The following is a 22,610-nucleotide window of genomic DNA, read 5'->3' on the forward strand; positions in this document are numbered from 1 at the left end:
AAGTATTTTCTAAAAAAAAAAAAAACTAAAAAAAAAAAAGAAAAAAGTTGGGGGTGGCCATTACCCCCAGGAACCAAAGCGGTGGCTCAGCCACCCCTTTGGAGCCCAAGGGGGTGGCCGAAACCACCCTCAGTACCCATTGGAGGTGGTTTCGGCCACCCCCATTTGGCCAGATGGGGGTGGCCAGGCCACCCCATGGCCAAAGGGGGTGGCCGAGCCACCCCCAAATGGCCAAAGGGTGGCCGAGCCACACACAATCTTTTTTTTTTTTTTTTTAGAAAATACTTTTTTTTAAAAAATTAAGCAGGTGTCACGTGTCAATATTTGATTGGTTTACGTAGAATTTCATTAAGTCAACTGATGGAGGACTAACTTGGTCTATTATCAAAACTACAGGGACTTCTTGTGATAAAAATGAAACCCTAAGAAAGAAAAAATAAAATTGTGAAACTCCAGGAGAGTCTGAACTATTTAACCCTATAAAAAAACAGAGCTTCCGCACCCAACCGATTTGTTTGCATTCAAAACGACAGCATAACCCCAACTACACCCCCTCACCGACCCAAACGAACTTTCACCCCCCTCACAACCCCAATCTCCTGCTGAGACGTCCTACATGGTTGGCTTTATGATCACCAACATAGTGGGAATCCAATACTACTCGGGGCATGGTGGGTCTGGTCCATGAGCCCCTCAAGTCTCAACCCCCATGACTCAAACGCCGTCAAGGTCCTCAACATGCACCCAATGCCAGGTGATTTCGCGAGCTGGGTTGCACTTGATTCGACATTGGAGAGTATATGCGAAGGGGTTCCCATGATCTGTTTGCCTTGTTTCGGGGACCAAAAGGTGAATGCAAAATACGTGAGCCATGTTTGGAAAATTGGGGTGCATTTGGAGAATAGGATGGAGAGAGGGGAGATATAAGGCAATTAGAAAGCTAATGGTGGAGACTGAAGGAGAGGAGATGAGACAGAGGATTATGCATTTGATGGAAAAGGTGGATCATTCTCTGAGGCAAGGGGGTTCTTCACATCAAGCCCTAGAGAGCTTGATTAATTACATATCTTCCTTCTAGTCATAATTATTTTTATTAATAAAATTGATTGGTATCACTGAGCTCTACTTTGATCAAAATTGTTCATTCGAAATAGAAGTATCTGATTCCACTTCATTCCGAACAGATTACCAATTAAGAAATTAAGGATTTTTATTTGTTGAATATGGTGTCACGCCCTAATTAAACCAAACTTGTCTCATGAGTCATGAGCCTGTACAGAGTCACGATAAGCTCCATAGGTTCCAATCCTGCTATTAATTAGCATAAATGACAAATTAATAACTCCTGATCACTTCAAATTAAAATTTGAGTATTATATTTTTATTTCACAATGCTGACAACATAAGAATCTCAACTAATTCTTAAATTAATTTTTTTTTTTTAAAAAAAAAGGTTAGTTGGCCTCGTATGGTAATTGTGAATAAAAATATAGTGTCTAGATTTTAATAAAATTTTGATCCAAAATCCACGGAATGCCACATAGCAATAATAGTAATACAACATATCCCCATGCTAAAAAAGTATAAAAAGAAAATTATATATATATATATATATATATATATATTATATTGTTTTATTTAATTTGAATATATCGGAATTTTGAGCTTTCTACTCTTTTATATTTTTCATTAGTCAAACCACTTCATGATTTATTTTCTACTTTTTTGTGGTAGGAAATTCAATTATAATTTTAAAAGAATATCGTATTTGTTGGAAAGTGACTTGATCTTATCAAGTCTTACGTGGGCCCATTTATTGGCTGCTATGTGTTGCAGTTTTGTCTCTTTTGTTTTATCAAGTCTTACGTGGGCCCATTTATTGGCTGCTATGTGTTGCTGTTTTGTCTCTTTTGTTTTACTTCATGAAGAAGTAGTTGCTTCCTTCACCATGAAGCCTTTATATATATATATATATATATATATATATATATATATATTGTAAAAGGCAGGGGAGAAAAAGTGAGCTGGGTAGTAGGCTAGTAGCTCCGTACGTGAGACAAAAATAGAGAAAAATGTAAGAGATCACGCTGTTAGAGAATTAAGAGATAATTTTCTTTTTTTTGTACTTTAGTTCTTTGTTTTTTTTTTTTTTTTTTTTTTTTTTGTCTTTATGAGCTAGGGTATTGAATCGAAGCTTTTTGATTTGAGTGATTTTGTTTGTACTACTCTTTTATATTTTGATTTTTCTTAGTAAATTTTTTCTTGATTGTCTCTGGCCGTAAATATAAACTTATTAAGTTGAATCACTTAAATTTTAGTATCTTATATGACTAATTATTATTTTCTTTTTTTGCTATTTTTCTGCTTTATATTGGGATACTAAAATTATTTTATATCAACAAACTTAGAAGACACAAGAAAATTTTTAGTCCTCCTTTAAACACGTGAGTTTGTAGAAAGAAGTATGTAAACTGCTAGGTCTCACACATTTTTATTTGTCCTCCTTCTCTTTCCATATCTTCTCTTGCGCTATTAAGGCTATTTTTTCTTCATTCTAAATTTTCATCTCTGGTTGCTGATTCAAATAATTAGGCAGCTTTTAGAATCTTGAGCAAGTAACTAATCTTATATTCACTCTCAATGCTTTTTCTTTTTTCTTTTTTCTTTTTTGTTTTATTTTGTTTGTTTTTTTTTTTTTTTTCCCAACAGCGTGCCTCTATTGCTTGGCTGCAATAAACTTCGCTTTAAAAAAAAAAAAAAAAGAAAAAAAGAGAGAAAGAGAAAATAAAGTATGTGTATCCCGACCAAGTCTCCACTTTCCACCTTAAACTAATTTATTTATTTATTTTTATTTTATTTTATTTTTTTAAGATTTTGTGAGAGACATGTATATTATAGGTCATTTTCTTATTATCAAGTTGGAAAGGGTAAGTGATGGTTGGTAATAAAGTGGGAGTTGAGGATGGCTAAAATCATTAGCAAGCACTTCATGAGGATAACCGATTTCATTGTCACCAACATAAGTTTTTATCATATTTCTCACAATCTAAAAATTTCTTATTTGGACATGAAGGAAAATAATCAACAAAGATTAATAAACACGTCTCAAAATTCTATAAACAAGAAAGCGCTTGATAATAATTCAAATATGACGGTCAATTTCTACTTTGACCTTAAATCATCAATTATCTTTAAAACTTGAGTTTATAAAAATTATAAATTACAAATTTAATTATATTATAACATAGGTCTAAAAAGATCCATGTCTTCCATGATTAAAAAAAAAAAAAAAAAAAAAACCTTTCCAACTACAAAAAAATATATATATATAAAAAAAAAATAAAAAAAGGAAAAATTAGCATTTTGCACCCACGTTCATCAGCCTTATATCCTCGATCAAACGGTCCAAATTACTGTAAGAGGACCCACCTTCGCTCACACTTTCTCTTGCCAACCTAGACATCTCAACCGTTAATTTCAGAAACTCCTCCTCCTTCTCAACCATCAGATCATTCACCATCTTTTCCACAGTAACTCTATCGCAGACATCCTTCATGTCCATCCCAAGCTTCCAAATCTCACTCACAAACCTGCTATTCACTTGCTGATCCGCAAAGTAAGGCCAGCAAATCATGGGCACCCCAGCCACTATACTCTCCAAGGTTGAGTTCCACCCACTGTGGGTGAAAAACCCACCAACGGCCGGATGGGCCAGGACCTCGTCTTGTGGGGCCCAACCCACCATGTACCCCCTCTCCTTCGTCCCCTCCACCAGCTCTGCCGGAGTCTGACCGTCCCCATCTTTTCCGTCCACCATGTCCGGCCGTATGGCCCACAAGAACCGCTTTTTGCTATTAACCAAACCATACCAAAACTCCATCAGCTCCTCCTTTGTCATTTTTGCAATGCTTCCAAAGCTGACGTAGATTACAGACTTCAATGGTTGAGCGTCAAGCCACGTCATGCAGCTTTTGTCCACTTCGAAGAGGCTATTCGATGGCTGAGAGTGCAACGTGGTCGTTTTGTATCCAAGTTTGAGTTTCAAGAGTAAATGGAGGGGTCCAAGGGTATAGATTTGTGGACAGTGAGTGCGTATATGGGAGAGTACAAGTCCTTCTAGTTCTTCAAACGTGTTGAGAATGAGTGCACGGGCTCTAGTGGACTGTCTGGTCTTGTTCATAACGAGTTGGAGATCCGGGTCTGCCAGGTTGCTGACTCGGCAGAAACTGGGTAGATCTCGGCACCGGAGAAAAGTTTCCATGCCTGGCACACTGCTTATAAGGCGATCCATATCTTCATTTCCTAGAGTGATTAATTAACATATATAGACCCACTTAGTAGCTACAGATTTGAGATTTCACTCCATGTTTGGTTGCTGATCGAGAAACTAAACGAATGTAACAACCCACAAAAGCTCTCAATATTTTCAAGATGTCCAAAAATTATTATGGCCCCAAATCATTTTTGTATAAATAAGTGACATCCATGTCATGTGAGAATATTACTGGAAAATGATGGAATTACTATACTAAAATGAATAAGTAGATACCTCTAATGGGAAGCTCACCCGCCTCAATTACATATGGAATAGAAAAGTAAGCCCAGAAGGAGCAAGCACTGATGGTACGGAAATGAATGACGGGAATGCCAATTTCGTCGCCGACGTCAATGGTAAAGCTCAAGATCCCATCCGAGATGATGCAACTCACGGAGCTCCTACTACCGACTGAATTAAACTGACCCGAGAAGAGCATCTCTCTAAAGAGTGGCTTGGTGACCGAATTTAAGCTATCGAACAAATCCATGACGGAGGAACCGGATCGTGGGTGCTCGGCTGGGAGGCCGTCAGGGATGGTCTTGAATTGGAATCCAGGAAAGCATGCGAAACGAGTTAGGACGTTGGTGTAACGGAGGAGGCGATCGTGATTGTACTCGCTGTTGAGGAAGGTGACATGGATGCTGGCAAGGGAAAGAAGCTCGGCTAGCTTGAGCATGGAGTTGACATGTCCCTGTGCTGGAAGGGGAAAGATTAGAACATGCGGAGGAGCTTTTGGCCCTTCCTCCATGTTGAGATCTAAAAGGTCAGCTTTTTCGCTAGAAAGCAGCTCCAGGCTCTGTGTGTACGTGCTGGAGGCCAAAGACGCTTCCAGATTCACGCATGGAGAGAGAGAGCCTTGGCTGGTGGCCAGAGATTTTTTGCGCCGGAGTGAGAGAGATAGGAGCGAGAGCAAAACCCGTTTATTTTTCGCCGGTGGCTGGAACCCTTGCACGGAGTTCGCCGGTGGAGGGTGAGCGAGGGAGGGAGAGCGGGAGAGGGAAAGGCATTCTTGTGGTTAGGGGAATGTGAGCCGAAGGAGAGAGAAGCTTTTTTTTTTTTTTTTTTTTTTTTTTTCATTTTTAATTTTTTTACACGTCCATATCTATATAAGAAGAAGATAGAATTCAAACTAGTGATCTTCACTTTATTAAGTATGGTCTAACTGATTGAGCTCTTTTTTTTTTTTTTTACATGTCCATGTCTATGTAAAAGAAAATAGAATTTTAAAGTAGTGACCTTCACTTTATTAAGTATGGTCCAACCAATTGAGCTTGAAGATAGAAACTTCTTTTATTTTGATATTTTTTTCTTTCTCCTGCAACTTGGCTGATGCCACGTCAGTATCCTTAACATTCCTCTACTTAATATATAGCGTACATAGCTACATTAAAATTGATTGGTATCTTTGTGCTGTACTTTAAAATAGTTCATTTGGAATAGAAGTATATCTGATTCTACTTCATTTCGTACATATTATCAATTAAGAAATTAAGGATTTTTATTTGTTGAATAGGTTGTCACGCCCAAAACCAAACTGTATCATGAGCTCGAAATTTAATTTGCTAAATTAGTTTCATTATTTTTTTTAAGTAAAACCAATCTAAATTGTACGATAGGCTTCATATTATAGGGTTTAAAAAGCGACTTAAACTCCATGTATTAATTAGCATAAATGACAAATTAATAACTCCTCACCTCAAACTTCAATTTAAAATTTGAGTATTATATTTTTATCACATAAATATCTCACAATGTTGACGATGTGATAGTTTTAATTAATCCTTAGAGCATCTTTAGCAGCTTAGCTAAAAGATCAATATTAGCTATATTTAACTATTATTGTTATTTTTTTAGCTTTAACAGAGTAGCTTGCCATTAGCTAGAATAGCTACATTGCTACAATGAATAGCAATTTAGAGCTATTCATTGTAGCACACTAAATGAATAAAATATTGTTTATTTTTATTTTGTTTATTATTTCTTCATTTCACCTCTTTTCATCCAACATCTTTTATTTATTCTAAACACTTCTTCACATCTGATACGTCTCTCTCTCAAACACAAAATTTTTTCACACAAAATTTATCTCTCTCGCTCACAAAATTTCTTCACACAATTGAATGAAAAAATTGAATGCAAAAAAAATTATTTCATGGAAACAAATCGATTGCAGTTTGATAAAAAAATTTAATGCAAACAAAAAATTATTGCATAGAAACATACAGATGGAAACAAATAAATTGTAGTTGGATGAAAAAAATTTATTTATGTTATTAATTTTAAGAATTAGTACATGCATGTGAGAAGAATGTTCCTCATATGTGTTTATTTTTGTTTTTACGAATGATTTTTATATATGTATTTGTTTTTGCCTTAAATTAAGTGTTGGCAATAATATAATTAAAAAAAAATGAGAAATAATATTTTAAAGCAAATAGATAATTAAATAGAGAATATGTTAGAGTATGTAATAAAAAAAAATAGTTAAAGTAAATAATTGTACTTTTTTACTAGGTAAAATACCTAATATTGCTGGACATGCTGTCATTGTTAAAAAAAAAAAAAAAAAAAAAAAATCAGTTTAATTAGGGTTGCCTTATAAGATAATTGTGGAATAAAAATATTGTATTTAAATTTTAGTAAAATTTTGATCCAAAACCCACGGAATGGCACATAGCAATAATAGTAATACAACATATACCCATGCTAAAAAAATATTATACATATACCCATGCTAAAAAAATATTATATATATATATAAAGAAAAAAAATATAGTAAGTCGTTGGACAGCTCCAAATAGGTTAGAGGGGTAGTTGAATCATTTTCAAGAATTTGTCCGTGTATCACACGGGATAAATATCTTCTACAATTATATGGTTGGCAACATTTATCTACCAAGCATGTGAGCACTTATTTAAATAGGTGGACCTATAAAGGCTCTTCTATAATTGCAGAAGATCCCTACAAGCAGACAGGAAAATTGTTTGTTTAAAAAAAAAACCAGGAAAATTGTAAGTGTATTGTCTGGGTGAATTAAAACATCCAAGTATCCAACGAACCAGTCTTTATGCGTCAGGTTAGCCATCATTCATAAAGCCATAAAGGGACCGGTCATTGATGGTCGGGACCCTCCAAAAAAATTGCAACAAACGGAACTTCCATCTTTATTGGTTGGTTTCACGCAGTGTCACAACTTTGTTCGATGTACAGATCCGTGGTTTTTCGACTAATTATAAAAGATTTATTTGTATTTTATTAAGAATGATATGATTATTAAAATCACTTTTTGATCAAAATTCAATAATGATCAATTACAAGCTTAATAATAATTTTAGTTATCACATTATTCTTAGTATGACACAAGTAGGATACAAAAAATTACTCGTGATTTCACGCTGTAAAGTTTAAAGGGACTGGTTATGAGTAATTCTAAGAAGCCTACTTGTATTCTACTAAGAATGATATGGCTATTAAAATCACCATTGAGGTTGTGATTGATCATTATTGGATTTTGATTAAAGGGTGAGTTTAATAGCCACATCATTCTTAGTATGACACAAGTAAGCTTTCTAGAATTACTCACCCGTTGACGGGGATTAGGGGTGGGTATCGATTATAATTATAATGGTACTGATAAACCTATTTTTGATACTTAACTAAAATTATGAGTTAATTCGGTTAGTTAATTAACCGATAACATTTCGATAAGAAATTATTCCAAAAATTTCGGTTAAAATAGTTAATCGGTTAATAACGGTTCAATTAACGGTGAGTTTTTTTTCATTGGGCTAAAAATTGAATGTTTTGGGCTAAAGTAGCTTATTGAACAATTTTTTCTTTTAATAAAAAAATGGGCCAATTATTTAATACAATAAGAGTTCACCATACATATGTTCTACCAAAAAAAAATTTCTAATCGGTTAACCGATAAAATAATAATTATACTGAGTAAAAAAATTTCTTATCAATTACTTGATTAACCAATAAAAAAATAATTATACCGATTAATCTACACACCCATAATTGGGACCCTCCTAATACATTAATGTGTCATATTAGTCGAGCATTTTTCAGATCTCGATCAATATGTTAAAAAGGATAATAATCGAACTACTATAGATTTTATAATCTCCAAACAAATTAACGTGACATTTGATAATCGATGAAATGATTAAAATTATATTCGTGACAAGTTATATTTTTTTATTTAATTATTTTTATTAATTATGAATTGTCATTTCAAACATTACTTCGGTCACATATTCTAATTAATGAAAAATACAAACAATCATGTATGCTTGCCAAACTTAAAGCTAAAGGAAAAAACCACTGCCGAAAAAATTGAGCCATATCAATGCACCTAACTATGCTTGTCAATTGCCTGCACGAGAAAATATGTATATATGGATGTGGGTAAATTACCGAGTATCCTAAGAATTTAAATTTATAAAAAACACTAAATTTATTCATTTAATTATAATTGTATACTTTTTACATGTGAATTTAAACTATCGCTTAATAAGTAAAGTCTACCACTTAAAATATTTAAGTAAAAATAAAGATAAATTGTAAAACTATTTTGAATTCAGACTTTTTTTTTTTTTTTTACATGTCCGCATAAGAGGGAGAAGATGATTCAAATTAGTGACTTCCACTTTATGAGACATGGTCCCAGCTAATTGAGCTACCTCTTGGGACTCGAATTCAGACTTCTACTATTATTAAATCATCAATTAACCCCAAAAGTTGAGTTTATAGAAAATTATAAATTACAAATTTATTAATATTATAACATAAGGTCTAAAGATCAATATCTTCCGTTTTCAGAACAAATCAACAAAAGAAAAATCATCATTTTGCACCCACGTTCATCAATCTTATATCGTCGATCAAACGGTCCAAATTACTGTAAGAGGACCCACCTTCGCTCACACTTTCTCTTGCCAACCTAGACATCTCCACCGATGATTTCAGAAACTCCTCCCTCTTCTCAACCATCAGATCATTCACCATCTTTTCCACGATAACCCTATCACAGACATCCTTCATGTCCATCCCAAGCTTCCAAACCTTACTCACAAACCGACTATTCACTTGCTGATCGGCTAAATAAGGCCAACAAATCATGGGTATCCCAGCCGCTATGCTCTCTATGGTTGAGTTCCAACCACTGTGAGTCAGAAACCCACCAATGGCCGGGTGGGCCAAGACCTCCTCTTGTGGGGCCCAACCCACCATGTACCCCCTCTCCTTTGTCCCCTCCACCAGCTCTGCCGGAGTCTGACGATCGGCATCATTTCCGTCCACTAAGCCTGGCCGTATGACCCACAAGAATCGCTTCTTGCTATTGACCAAACCGTGCCAAAACTCCATAAGCACGTCCTTTGTCATTGTAGTAATGCTTCCATAGCTCACGTAGATTACAGACTTCAAAGGTTGAGCGTCAAGCCACGTCATGCAGCTTCTGTCCACTTGGAAGAGGCTGTTGGAAGACTGAGAGTGCAACGCGGTCGTTTTGGATCCAAGTTTGAGTTTGAGGAGTGCATGGAGGGGTCCAATGGTATAGATTTGGGGACAGTGAGTGCGTATATGGGAGAGCATAGGTCCTTCTAGTTCTTCAAACGTGTTGAGAATGAGTGCACGTGCTCTAGGGGATTGTCTGGTCTCCTCCACAAAGAGTTGGAGATAATTCGGCTCTGCCGGGTTGCTGACTCGGCAAAAACTAGGTAGATCTCGGCACCGGAGAAAAGTTTCCATGCCCGGTACACTGCTTATAACGCGATCCATATCTTCATTTCCTAGAGTGATATATATATATATAGACCCACTTAGATTTCACTCCATGTTTCAATGTTTGGTTGCTTAATAACTATACGAAAAGAAATGTTACACATTTTAAATTTTTGTTTTAAAAATTGGTTCTCAAATAATGTGTCACAATTCTATTAGTTGGTAACACATTTTTCAAATTCTCATAAAATAGTGATATATTATTTATAAACCTACTTTTAGAAAGAAAAATTGGGTTGTACACACTTCTCCTGGCCTAACCGAATCGAATGTTCAACATACCCACAAAATTAAGCTCCCAATAATTGTCTTAAATTGGCTAATATTTTCAATATGATAAGATTCTTGCTATGTTCAAAAAATTGTTATCATATATATATTTTTTTTTGTAACATAAAAGCAGACAAGTTGCACAAATTTAGGGAATAAAAAAGTCAATTAGTGTTGTGTTGGGACTACCATAAAAAAAAATGCCAAAAACACCCCAAGCACCACCGTAGAATATTTCTGGCCGTCCATGACATGTGCATGTGAATACTGAAAATGATGGAAAAACAACGGAAGATGATGAATTTCTCAATGATGAATTTCCATTTAGGGCACTGTATCTTTTTCGCTTTTTTCAATTGGTAGTAGGTATCAAATTTAGGTTTGGTAGAAAGCAAAAAAGTACTGAGCAATGGAGGATGCCAGAAATTCGAAAGTACCTTGAATGGGAAGCTCACCCGCCTCAATTACAAATGGAATAGAAAAGTAAGCCCAGAAGCAGCAAGCACTGATGGTACGGAAATGAATGACGGGAATGCCAAGTTCGTCGCCGACGTCAATGGTAAAGCTCAAGATCCCATCCGCTATGATGCAACTCACGGAGCTCCTACTACTGACTGAATTAAACTGACCCGAGAAGAGCATCTCTCTAAAGAGTGGCTTAGTGACCGATTTTAAGCTGTCGACCAAATCCATGACGCGGGAACCGGATCGTGGGTGCTCCGGTGGAAGGCCGTCAGGGATGGTCTTGAATTGGAATCCAGGAAAGCATGCGAAACGAGCTAGGATATTGGTGTAACGGACAAGGCGATCGTGATTGTACTCACTGTTGACGAAGGTCACATGGACGCCGGCAAAGGCAAGAAGCTCGGCTAGCTTGAGCATGGAGTTGACATGTCCTTGTGCCGGAGCTGGAAATATCAGAACATGAGGAGAAGCTTTTGGCCCTTCAGCTTCCATGTTGACTGATCTAAGAGGTCTGATTTTTTTTTTTTTTTTTTTTTTTTCTTTTGTATTGGTCTGATTTTTATTTATTTATTTTATATTTATTGGTCTGATTTTTTAATGAATGATGCATAATGCTCCTTAAAAAGTACTGTCAGTGTATGGTTTTGATTGGTCAAGTCAAGTCAGCATCGGCCCATCCACTAGGTTTTGTTTTGTCCTTTTACTTCTCAATTTAGGAGAAGTTTTGGCCGACTATGCACATTTAGAGAATCTGTTCAGCCTTTGGGCAATATGGGTCCGACTTATAAACTGGTATTTTAAAATATCAGACGTAGTTTAATTAAAAATAAAGATTGAATCTTAAAGTTAAATTATTTTAAAAAAAAATTTAACAAGAAAAAAAAATAAAAATAAAATTTTAAAAATTTAATCTTGACCGTTAATTTAACTATAGCATGTAAGCCGAATCCTAACACAATAACAAAGAGAGTTTGTGTTATCTCGCTGGTGTTTTTTAATTTTATTGTGCTGAAAGGCACGTTTCTTTGTTTCTTTTCTCTTTTTTTATTTTTTTGGCAGGTGAGGGTGAAATTTGAATATACTGAGATTTTAAACTTTGAGGTTGTTGTTTTTTTTTAAAAAAAAAAAAAAAAAAAACTCTTTTGTATTCCATCAGTCGAATCACTACTCAATTAATTTTGGTGTCTTTTATGATTGATTTATTTTATGCTATTTTTGCTTCTTTGGATATCTTGAATTTAATTCATGTACAACAAATACTTTACTATGTTGGAAAAAAAGAAAAAAGAAAAAGAAAGTTGAATTCAATTGTAATTTTAAAATCACACAAGAAAAATTTTAGTCCTGTTTTTAATATTACTCGATATATAGTATGTAAGTTTGTAGAAATTAAGGAGTATGTAAACTGCTGTAGCTAGGTCTCACACATTCTTTGTCCTTCCTAGGGCTGTTAAGTGAGTGAAGCGTCTCACGAGCAAGCTCGGGCTCGGCTCGTGCTCGACTCGAATATTAAATGAAGCACTTCATGAACACAAATCCTGGCTCGAATATTAAACGAAGTAAGCTCGGCTCGACTCGGCTAAGCTCGTGAACAGCTCGTATAAGCTCGAGTGTGTGTGTGTATATATATATATATATATAAACTAAGTAATAGATAATTAATTATAAATCTCATAATTATTAAAACCTTAAAATTGCATTTATATTTAAGTGTTAGAGAATGAAAAATTCTAGACCCTTCGTGATGAAAGAGAGAGAGAGCAATCATTAAAAAGACCTTGATTCAATTAGAGCAGATCCAAACGAAAGGAAGAAGAATCAAGCAGAAACTATTGAGGGAGATTGCGAAAGGCATAAACTATTGATGAATCAAACAGACCCAAACACTATCACTGCATGTCTGGTGAGTGAGAGTGAGAGAGTGGGAAATGAGAGTTCAGGTGGAAGATCCGTTGTGACTGGTGAGAGGGATTGAGAGAGATACGTTAAAAAAATATTTTTTTGTAGGGGGCATTGTCTCAATGCAGTCTGAATGCAACCTGTTAACTTGTCCCACATTGTTAAGAAAACATCAATTTCCAAGTTTGCTTATCTATAAAAGGATGCATATCCTCTGTCTTTGAAACCAAATGCCTTGCTGTATTGACTCAGGCTCCATACTCGACTAGCCAGGCTAAGTAAATACTCATATGCAAACTAACTTCTTAAGCTGTTTAAGAGTACTTGAAGTTAAATTTTTTTTTAAAAATAAAAACATTAAATATAAGAGCCAGCTCTCGGCTCGACTTATTATTAACTCGAGCTCGATTTTTTTGGCTCGCCCTTGAGCTCGAGTAAAATTTAAACGAGCCAAGCTTGAACAAGGAAAGCTTGCTCAAGCTCGGCTCGTTTATACCCCTAGACTCCTTCCTCTTTCCATGATTACTTCCATCGAATGGACTATGCTTTCCAGGGTGCCATCCACCATTAGATCTTGCTACCATGGTAGCCCAAGCCAATGATGTCCAAGATCACTACAAAAATTTATTTTTTTAGTTACGGACAAGTAGTAACGTGTATATGGGGTTACCACGTTACTAAAGTATTGTAACGTGTTGTTTGTAACGTGTCTGGGGCGTAGTGAAATTGGACGTAACAAAATGAAATTTTGTAACGTGTCAGAAACAACACGTTACTATTTGGTAACGTTTAGTAAAATTACACGTTACTACTGGTTATAACGTGGTTAATGCCACGTTACTACGAGTAGTAACGTGGGAAAAATGCCACGTTACAACCAGTAGTAACGTGGCACATGCAGCCACGTTACCACTAGTAGTAACGTGGCACATGTGCCACGTTACTACTGGTTGTAACGTGGCACATGTGCCACGTTACTACTGGTTGTAACGTGGCAGATTTCCCACGTTACAACTGGTGGTAACGTGGCTGCATGTGCCACGTTACTACTGGTAGTAACGTGGCACATGCAGCCACGTTACCACCAGTTGTAACGTGGGAAATCTGCCACGTTACAATCTTTTGTGACGTGGCATGTATGCCACGTCACTAAAATTTACAGGGAAGAAAATTTTTTTTTTTTTGTAATTTTTCTCCAGCATACATTTTTACTCTCCTGCATCCAACCAACCAAAAATCCAACCAACCAGCATACATTTCTACTCTCCTGCATCCAACCAACGACCCAACATCCAACATATATAACCCACATCCAACATCAATAATCAACCCATGCATAATCATAACTAACATCGTGTAACTAAGTAATAATAACTGTATACAAACAACTAACGTACAAATTTGTAATAAAAAGTAAAATACAATACAACTAACGTGATCAATACAACATCATAATACACAAATCATCGTGATCAATCATCTGCGCCGCATTAACTGCAAAAAGATAAAACGAATAATCAATTAGCTAATTAGTGAACATTTGTAACTTTAAACTCCTAATAAATAATTATCACATGCATATACAACCTCGACATACATATTAACTATGTATGCACAAACACATATTAATTATACAAAGCACAAACACATATTAACTGTACGAACAATACATGTTTATTCAATGAGACAACTTCAACAAATATGGTAACTATACAAAGCTTCATGCTCCATGCACATATATATCTATATATATATATATATATATACTTACGGGGTGCCTGAACGACGGGTATAATGTATTGACAAACGAGACTTTTGACCAACCGGCGTCTGAAGTGTGGTGTCATTATGATCGTCCTCAGCTTCTACTCTTACGTCATCTACACATATTACGTTGCAATTGTGTTAAATGCGAACAAAGTTTATTTGACTCATAAGATAACTGTGTTAATCAAATAAAAACAATAAAAATATATTGTTACCTGATCTGCTATCAACTGAGGATCTCACAATCACTCGGGCTGGGGACTCCGCATCTTGCGGATTCCGGGTAGTCGTCACCTCCAAATCGGAGCCCATACGTCTCGACCCCTCAAGGCTGCGAATCCGGGCCTCATACGCTGCCATCTGAGCAGCCATCTGAGTAGCCATCTGAGCAGCCACCAGCTCAGCAACCCGTGCAGACACCGCCGCAGTCACCGAAGCAGTAATTTCCTCACTCTGCTGCGTCAGCCGCTCATCCATTTCGTGACGATGCTTCTCCCTCTCTGATTGCATGGCTCTTTCAAATTCTTCGCGCGATATCATCGGGCCGCCCCGGTTCTGCGACCGTGTTTGGGACGGTGTATAGTATGAGTAGCTAGTGCCAGGTGCGGGCAAGATATTCTTACTGACTCCACGGACACGACCCGCATACTCTGGCTTATTGTTGTGCGCCTGAGCATAAGCATCATCCGGTGTCCACCTAATTGTGCCTTGGGGCCCTTCTACCTGCTCCGCAGGGTCATTTGGCAATAACTCTTCCATCCGAGCCTATACATGAGCATTCACATTTACATACAATAAAATAAGACTCAATAAGTTAATACATAACAATAGATTCACGACAATAAGTTAATACACTTACGATTCTCTCTGCGGCCACCGGATTTGGACGGCTACCATCTGACTTTGTATGGGACTTGATATACGTGACCGCTCGTGTAGGAGTCTTGCCTGAACTAATAAACTGCAATAAATTGAAAGCATCAATTAAATATTTATGATATATACTACGCAATATATCACAAATATGTATAGTCATGGTAAGTAAGAGTAGTATAGTACCTCCTCATGTGCGACTCTTGCTAAGCTCTTCGAGCCTGTGTAATGCGGTATTTCATTCTGTTTGCGTATGTCTTTCATGTGCTGGCAATAAGCCTACGAATCCAATATGTAGACATAATTAATCGCTAACAAAAGTCAAAAGTCAAATAGTTCGAAGTCATAACCTACTTGATAATCGGGAGTACACCATTTTCCCAACAATATTTCCACATCTCTTGGGTTGTACTTTGAAATGGTGTGAGCCATCCTTGCCGACACTGTCCCAGGAGTGTCGTCGCTCTGAATCATGAGCTTCTGCCTCAACTTGTGCCTCAAAAGCTTTTGCTTCTCCCCCATGTCTCTAAAAGCATCTTTTTTAATTGCCGCCATATCCGACCCAGGCATGATATAGAAGTAATTCTGCATCAATTAACGAGGCTCTAATTAAAGCGTTTGTTGTTTCACAAATTATTTAATTTTAGACTGGTACAAATCATAAAGTACAAACATCTAAACTACACTTACCATCAATGACTCAAATAAATCTTCCTTGCTTTGTTCTGGTACATGCTTCCAGGGGTCGGATAGCTTGATAAAAGTCCCGGTCTTGCACGTCTTCCCTATCATCCGTCTAAATTTTTTGCCGCTTTGTCCTACGGGCTGCCACGCGCCATTATACTCCATGACCACCCTTTTTCCATCAGGAATGTCCCACAACTTGTGTGAGTCTTTTACGATCAACACCTCAAAGTTACCCGCCCTATCTGCAATGATGAAGTATATATTAGCACACAAATGGTTAGACATACATTATTTGAATTTATGTACTAATTAACTATATGTACCATCATGCATAAATATGTACACATTTATGGTTCGGAATATCATACATACATACCTATCGTGCGAACCTCGTCAATAGTCAATGCTGGCCAATCAAGGTCATCATCATGCTCATCGTGCTGCTCACCTATCCCATCATCCATGTCTTCACCAGGCTGTGTCTCACTATTATCCATAGGTGCGCCGCTGTTTGGCTGCTGATCGAAAAAGCCATGCGGCAATGGGGGTGGCGGGGATGGCATACGCATGGAGGCGCCAGGCTCGTAAGGACTAGGCTCATATCGATACCCAAACTGTGTAAGGCCTGTCGGGCCTCTTGCCTCCGCGAGTATTTGGGATATCTCAGCTAGCTGAGATGTGGAGACTAGGGTACAGGCATGATCGTCTCTGGCATGTAACTGCTCGTCTACATTATCCGGAAGTATAGGTCGATACCCTGATTGCTGCTGCATAAGCATAACAACTTCCTGTGCCTCACTATCTGTCAGGACATGGTGTGATCTCGATGTAGAAGCGGCTCCCCGCCGTCCTCTTGACTTCCCCCGAGTACTCATAGGACCCTGTGAAATACAGCACGCACCCAATTAGTTATGTGTATAGTGTGAAAAATATTCATTGCATATATGACGCAAAAATTAATAAATGAACAAATTAATAAGTAACAACAAATCAATAAATGTAAAATATTTATTTCATATGAAATGCCATACGCCTCGATTGGTGCAAAGCCGGGTCGGACATATTGGATGTCATCGTGCGGATCGTACAACTGATTATTGTTTAAAGTGAGTGGCTCACTCTCGATCTCGTGATAGTTGGCATGAGGATCATCAGGCGTTTGACCCTGACCAACGTCGTATATGTTTCTAGGTTTCGTCCTCACCGCGCAAGCCCAATCTGGATTCCTTTCATCTCCGACGTAAAAAACTTGTTCCACTTGGGAAACTAGTACATACGGCTCATCACTAATCAGGTCCCCCTTATGGACAAGGTTTTTGAAGTTGACAAGCGTTATGCCATACTCGTCCACCCTGTATCCCCTGTCCCTTGTGGTGTCCGCCCAGTCACACTTGAACACAACATATTTTGTCCTGTCGTAATACTCCACTTCAAGTATTTGAGTTACTTTCCCGTAGTATGTTTCGCCATCAACAGTCGGCACGCACACGCCACTATTCTGAGACCTTTTTCCCACATCATGTGCGACAGTTCGAAAGAACTTGCCGTTTACCACATATCTATTATATTGGACTGCTGAGACCATCGGACCTCTACAATGCATTACTAGTTTGGCACCCATATCCTTCCGAAGTCGATCGTCCGAACTATCGACCTACGAGTCATATACAATAATGATGAAGTTTTGTTAGTGCATTGATGAAACATTATGAAATTTATAAGGGGTGACATTAGTCTTACGTAGTCACGGTACCAATCGCAGAATTGCTCAAAATGTAGGGTTTCCAAATGATCATCCGTAATCGTTCGCCCCCTGTTTGCACTTTGTCTTATCGAATCCTTATGTAGCCTACATTTTGAAATAAAATCAATTAAATTTAATTCACAACTAACGTTGTTGCATGATATGAGCATGCATATATTCATTACACAATACTAACGTCCGCAATTGGAGGAAGTCATCTGAGTTAAATAGGATGTAACGGTGAATCTGTGTCAACGTGAGACGGTTGAGAACGACTCGGGTTCCAGCTCCTTTAGGCCCATCCGGGTTTCGTTGCGGCCTATTGTGGAATGTCGGTGCGTTCTCTAAATACATCGAACAAAATGCCACCAACTCAGTTGCTATGTAGCCCTCCGCAATGCAACCCTCAGGAGCCGCTTTATTTCGCACACTTGATTTGAACACCCCGAGGCTCCTACATATCAAAACTAACTAATTATTACATCTAATCATTGTTTTAAAATAAATAAATGGCAACAAAATTTTAGTTTTAATTTTTTTTCAGTAAATGTTACCTCTCTGCCGGATACATCCACCTATACTGTACCGGTCCACCAAGACGGCATTCACGGGCAAGGTGCACCACAACATGAACCATACTTGTGAAAAAACTGGGGGGGAATATCTGTTCCATCTTGCACATAGTCGTATACATCCCATCCTCAAGTCGGGTCAGATCCTCTTGGGTCAACGCAGTTGAACATATGCCCCTGAAGAATGCAGAAATTTCAACTAGCGGTCTAACTACGTTACCGGGCAGTGATCCACGCAATGCAATTGGGAGAAGCTGTTGCATCAATACATGATTGTCATGACTCTTTAAACCCGAGATCGTCCGGTCCTTAAGTTTTACACATCGGGAAATGTTCGAGGCATATCCGTCTGGCACCCTTATATTTCGAAGCACTTTTAGGAAACTAGCTTTATCCTCTTTAGACATTGTGTGGCAAGCATGAGGCATATAGATTCTTCCATCATCATTTGTGAAAGGATGCAGTGCTTGTCTCAAACCCATTTCTTGCAAGTCTTTTCGTGCTTGAAGGTTGTCCTTCGTTTTTCCCTTAATGTCTAGAATTGTGCCAAGTATATTGTCCATCACATTTTTCTCTATGTGCATGACATCAAGGTTATGCCGCAATAAATTATCCTTCCAGTACGGCAAACGAAAGAAAATACTTTTTTTCTTCCACAAGATATTATCAGTTCTCTTTCTCTTTGCATGTGAAGTATCAATATTAACTGACTTACCGGCGCTCTCATCCCCAAATGCTATCCCTTCTAACTGTTTTAGGATTTCATCTCCATCTGGAACATCAGGGGCACATTCAAGTTCTCGGTTACCGTCAAATGTATTTTTTTTTCGCCTCCACGGATGATCCATGGGCAGGTATCGCCTATGCCCCATAAAGCAAAACTTATGTCCGTGTTTTAACCGTCTAGACCTTGTTGCATGCATACAGCAAGGGCATGCCTTTCCACCCCTTGTAGGCCACCCAGACAAGTCCGCGTATGCCGGAAAGTCATTAATTGTCCACATCAACTGCGCTCGGAGCATGAAATTCTTTTTCAATGAGACATCAAATGTTCGTACCCCCACACTCCATAGTTGCTGCAATTCCTCAATTAACGGTTGCATGTACACATCTATATCCATTCCAGGTGAACTTGGACCTGGAATAATCAAGGATAATATGAAAGACGTTTGTTTCATGCACATCCAAGGAGGCAGGTTGTACGGTACAAGCATTACAGGCCAAGTACTGTGAGATGTGGTCATGTTCCCAAAATGATTAAATCCATCTGAGGTTAGGCCAAGTCTTACATTCCTACTGTCTGATGAGAAGTCCGGATATAAATTGTCGAATGACTTCCATGCTTCGCCATCGGCAGGATGCCTCAAAACGCCGTCCTTAGTGCGGCCTTCTGCATGCCACCTCATATAGGGTGCAGTATGCTCTGACATAAAAAGCCTCTGTAGTCGTGGTATGATGGGAAACCACCGCAAAACCTTGACTGGACGTCTCTTACTCGACGTTATAGGGTGGCCATCCTCGTCGAAATTAATTTCGTCCTTCCACTTAGATTCTCCACATTTAACACATGAATCTAAATCGTTATTGCCCTTCCAGAACAACATACAATTATTGCGACAAGCTGGAATCTTCTCATACCCGAGTCCCATGTCCCTAAGAAACCGTTTCGCCTCATATGTATTAACTGGCAAGGCTCCATCATCTACAGGAACCAACTGATTGATTAGATCGAGGAAACACGAGAATATCGTATTACTAACTCCACCCATGCACTTCAAATTGTACAGATGTACAGTAGCACTCAGCTTGCTATGTTTGGTCTTATCATGAAGCGGTTTGTCTGCCTTTTTAAGCAATTCCTCGTACTTTCGTACGTCACCTCCATCGGCTTCGTCATCCACAATGTCTTCTTCCTCTCCATGCACCTCAACCCGAGGCTCCCTATCGTCAACTCTAACTTCGTGCATGCCGAATGCATCACGCAACATGGCATGCATATTGCCACCCTGTTCAGAACTTGCACCCGCAGCTGTTGCCGGATGTGATGAATTCGAGCCATCTACGGGAGCTCGAACAGGCCTCTCGCCATGATAAATCCAGAATGTGTATTGGGGCCACATTCCTTTCCCTCCTGTCAAGTGGTCGTATACCAAACATGGGGGGTGTCTCCTATTGCAGCGACACGTCTTACAGGGGCACAAAATAAGTTTGTCGGGAGTGTCACAGTTCCTAACTGCGAATTCTACAAACGCTCTACATCCTTCTCTGTATTCCGTCGTACCCCTTGATTTCTTCATCCAACTCTTGTCCATATCGTTACTACGTACATTAGAAACATAAATATATAAGAATTAAGCTAAACGTAAACATAAATGCATAACTATGGCCCATTGGAACCCTAACAGTGAATAAGTAAATTGTTGTTAACTACTTTATTGTTATTCTTTTATTTCATTCTGATTTGTTGTTTTTTCTACTAAAAGTTTACATGACTTGAAGTAATGCGGTATTTCAAACCCTAAACCACATTATAATACAAAATTATATACCATTGTCATGGGTACCGTACTGGAAAAGAATTTATACGTTCGTTGTTTATTTAATAACATGTACTCTAATATAAAGTTGCAAAACCTAAACCAACTTATATTAAACAACTCAATAAAAGATTGTAATTTGTTACGAGGCCCTAAATAAAACAAATTTAAGTTATGTTTTTGTCTCACTTTATTGAAAAAAATAAAGTTACGTAATTTTAATTTCATATGGGGACCCTAAATAAAATTCATGTAACTAGTTGCCGAGGTAGTTTTTTTTTTTAAAAAAAAAAAAATTATTTGATAGAATTATGTATTTTTTATTATGTATTTTTGTAATCATTTATATAAATGATTTATATAATCTATTATCTATATTTTATGTCACATATAAGTGATCATTTATATAATATATAGGTTTGTAAAACATACACAATGTAAAAACATTTAATTAGCTAATTTCAAACTATCTAACTAAAGACCTACGTGTCTATAAATATTTTGCATGCATGCCCATATTAAACAATATTACATTTCTACGTACGTACAAACATAGGACACTAAAACTAATCTATTTCAACCAAATTAATAAGTTGACTAGCTAACAAAAAAAGCATTAACATACACATATACAATATTTCTATACACCCATACATTACAATAATGAATTTTTCCATTCCCTTAATTAATTACTGCAGAGAAAAATATTCTAAACTACACATCAATATATATATACTACTTAAATATATATATATATATATATATATATATATATATATATATATATATATATATATATATACCTGATGATGGGCGAAAAACAAGTGAGAGATGAGTTGGCGGCCGGAGCGGAGTTCGCCGGCGGAGAGAGCTAGAAGACGGTGGCGTGAGGTGATGAGTGGCTGCCGGCTACAAATCCGAGGAAGTTAGAAACAAGGTCGAAAATGTGAGAGAAATATTCAGGAGAAGGTGGCTGGAAAATGTGAGAAGAAGAAAGAGGAGGAAGCTGCGCAGAGAAGGAGAAGGAGAGAAGAAGAAAAAAACCAGAGAAAAGAAGAACAAAACCAGAGAAGGAGAAGAAGAAAGAGGGGCGCGCAGGGAAAAAAGAAAAAAAAATTGAAACAGCTGCAGGCAAGCGCATGGTCCCGATGAAACAATGGTAACGTGTCACATAGACACGTTACCAAATGGTAACGTGCCACATAAGCACGTTACCAAATTGTAACGTGCCTATGTGGCACGTTACTAAAATTATATATATATATATTAATAATAGATATATATATATATATACATATATAATTAATTGATTTAAATATATGATATTAAGTTGATATAATTAAGCTTAATATATATATATTATAACTCTTAATATATATTATATATATATATATAATTAATTGATTTAAATATATGATATTAAGTTGATATAATTAAGCTTAATATATATATATTATAACTCTTAATATATATTATATATATATATATATAATTAATTGATATAAATATATGATATTAAGTTGATAATTAAGCTTAATATATATATATTATAACTCTTAATATATATTATATATATATATATATATATATATATATATATATATATATATATATATATATATATAATTAATTGATATAAATATATGATATTAAGTTGATAATTAAGCTTAATATATATATATTATAA

The 22,610-nt window shown here is 36.9% G+C and overlaps 4 protein-coding genes across 4 annotated transcripts; all 4 read right to left on the reverse strand.

Moving 5' to 3' along the window:
- Nucleotides 1–3,336: 3,336 nt before the first annotated feature.
- LOC132187396 (7-deoxyloganetic acid glucosyl transferase-like) lies at nucleotides 3,337–5,373 on the reverse strand. Its single transcript, XM_088517425.1, has 2 exons — nucleotides 4,550–5,373; nucleotides 3,337–4,302 (listed from the first exon to the last, which is right to left on the reverse strand). The coding sequence occupies exons 1-2, from the start codon at nucleotides 5,064–5,066 to the stop codon at nucleotides 3,356–3,358; spliced, it is 1,464 nt and encodes a 487-aa protein (XP_088373551.1). The 5' UTR covers nucleotides 5,067–5,373; the 3' UTR covers nucleotides 3,337–3,355.
- A 3,692-nt stretch (nucleotides 5,374–9,065) lies between these two features.
- LOC148585161 (7-deoxyloganetic acid glucosyltransferase-like) lies at nucleotides 9,066–11,336 on the reverse strand. Its single transcript, XM_088517830.1, has 2 exons — nucleotides 10,817–11,336; nucleotides 9,066–10,117 (listed from the first exon to the last, which is right to left on the reverse strand). The coding sequence occupies exons 1-2, from the start codon at nucleotides 11,334–11,336 to the stop codon at nucleotides 9,171–9,173; spliced, it is 1,467 nt and encodes a 488-aa protein (XP_088373956.1). The 3' UTR covers nucleotides 9,066–9,170.
- Nucleotides 11,337–14,219: 2,883 nt separating this feature from the next.
- LOC148585162 (uncharacterized) lies at nucleotides 14,220–16,175 on the reverse strand. The gene is made up of 6 exons (XM_088517721.1): nucleotides 16,074–16,175; nucleotides 15,738–15,968; nucleotides 15,570–15,662; nucleotides 15,370–15,471; nucleotides 14,754–15,275; nucleotides 14,220–14,237 (listed from the first exon to the last, which is right to left on the reverse strand). The coding sequence occupies exons 1-6, from the start codon at nucleotides 16,173–16,175 to the stop codon at nucleotides 14,220–14,222; spliced, it is 1,068 nt and encodes a 355-aa protein (XP_088373847.1).
- A 257-nt stretch (nucleotides 16,176–16,432) lies between these two features.
- On the reverse strand, nucleotides 16,433–20,248 carry LOC148585163 (uncharacterized). The gene is made up of 5 exons (XM_088517722.1): nucleotides 18,369–20,248; nucleotides 18,011–18,268; nucleotides 17,811–17,919; nucleotides 17,131–17,724; nucleotides 16,433–16,951 (listed from the first exon to the last, which is right to left on the reverse strand). The coding sequence occupies exons 1-5, from the start codon at nucleotides 20,153–20,155 to the stop codon at nucleotides 16,433–16,435; spliced, it is 3,267 nt and encodes a 1,088-aa protein (XP_088373848.1). The 5' UTR covers nucleotides 20,156–20,248.
- Nucleotides 20,249–22,610: the final 2,362 nt, after the last annotated feature.

This window comes from Corylus avellana, chromosome 6 (genome assembly GCF_965113065.1).
Source record: "Corylus avellana chromosome 6, dhCorAvel1.hap1.2, whole genome shotgun sequence".
In the NCBI taxonomy this organism is placed as follows: Eukaryota; Viridiplantae; Streptophyta; class Magnoliopsida; order Fagales; family Betulaceae; genus Corylus; species Corylus avellana.

Coding starts and splice junctions, on each gene's coding strand:
- LOC148585163 (XM_088517722.1), bottom strand. CDS start 20,155: ATGGGTGGAGTTAGTAATACGATATTCTCGTGTTTCCTCGATCTAATC. Junction 18,269..18,368: donor TGGATGTATCCGGCAGAGAG/GTAACATTTACT, acceptor TTTGATATGTAG/GAGCCTCGGGGTGTTCAAAT. Junction 17,920..18,010: donor GACTTCCTCCAATTGCGGAC/GTTAGTATTGTG, acceptor TTCAAAATGTAG/GCTACATAAGGATTCGATAA.
- LOC148585161 (XM_088517830.1), bottom strand. CDS start 11,336: ATGGAAGCTGAAGGGCCAAAAGCTTCTCCTCATGTTCTGATATTTCCA. Junction 10,118..10,816: donor GGGTGAGCTTCCCATTCAAG/GTACTTTCGAAT, acceptor ATATCACTCTAG/GAAATGAAGATATGGATCGC.
- LOC148585162 (XM_088517721.1), bottom strand. CDS start 16,175: ATGATAGGGAAGACGTGCAAGACCGGGACTTTTATCAAGCTATCCGAC. Junction 15,969..16,073: donor ATTTATTTGAGTCATTGATG/GTAAGTGTAGTT, acceptor TAATTGATGCAG/AATTACTTCTATATCATGCC. Junction 15,276..15,369: donor CGGTGGCCGCAGAGAGAATC/GTAAGTGTATTA, acceptor GCTCATGTATAG/GCTCGGATGGAAGAGTTATT.
- LOC132187396 (XM_088517425.1), bottom strand. CDS start 5,066: ATGGAGGAAGGGCCAAAAGCTCCTCCGCATGTTCTAATCTTTCCCCTT. Junction 4,303..4,549: donor GGGTGAGCTTCCCATTAGAG/GTATCTACTTAT, acceptor TAATCACTCTAG/GAAATGAAGATATGGATCGC.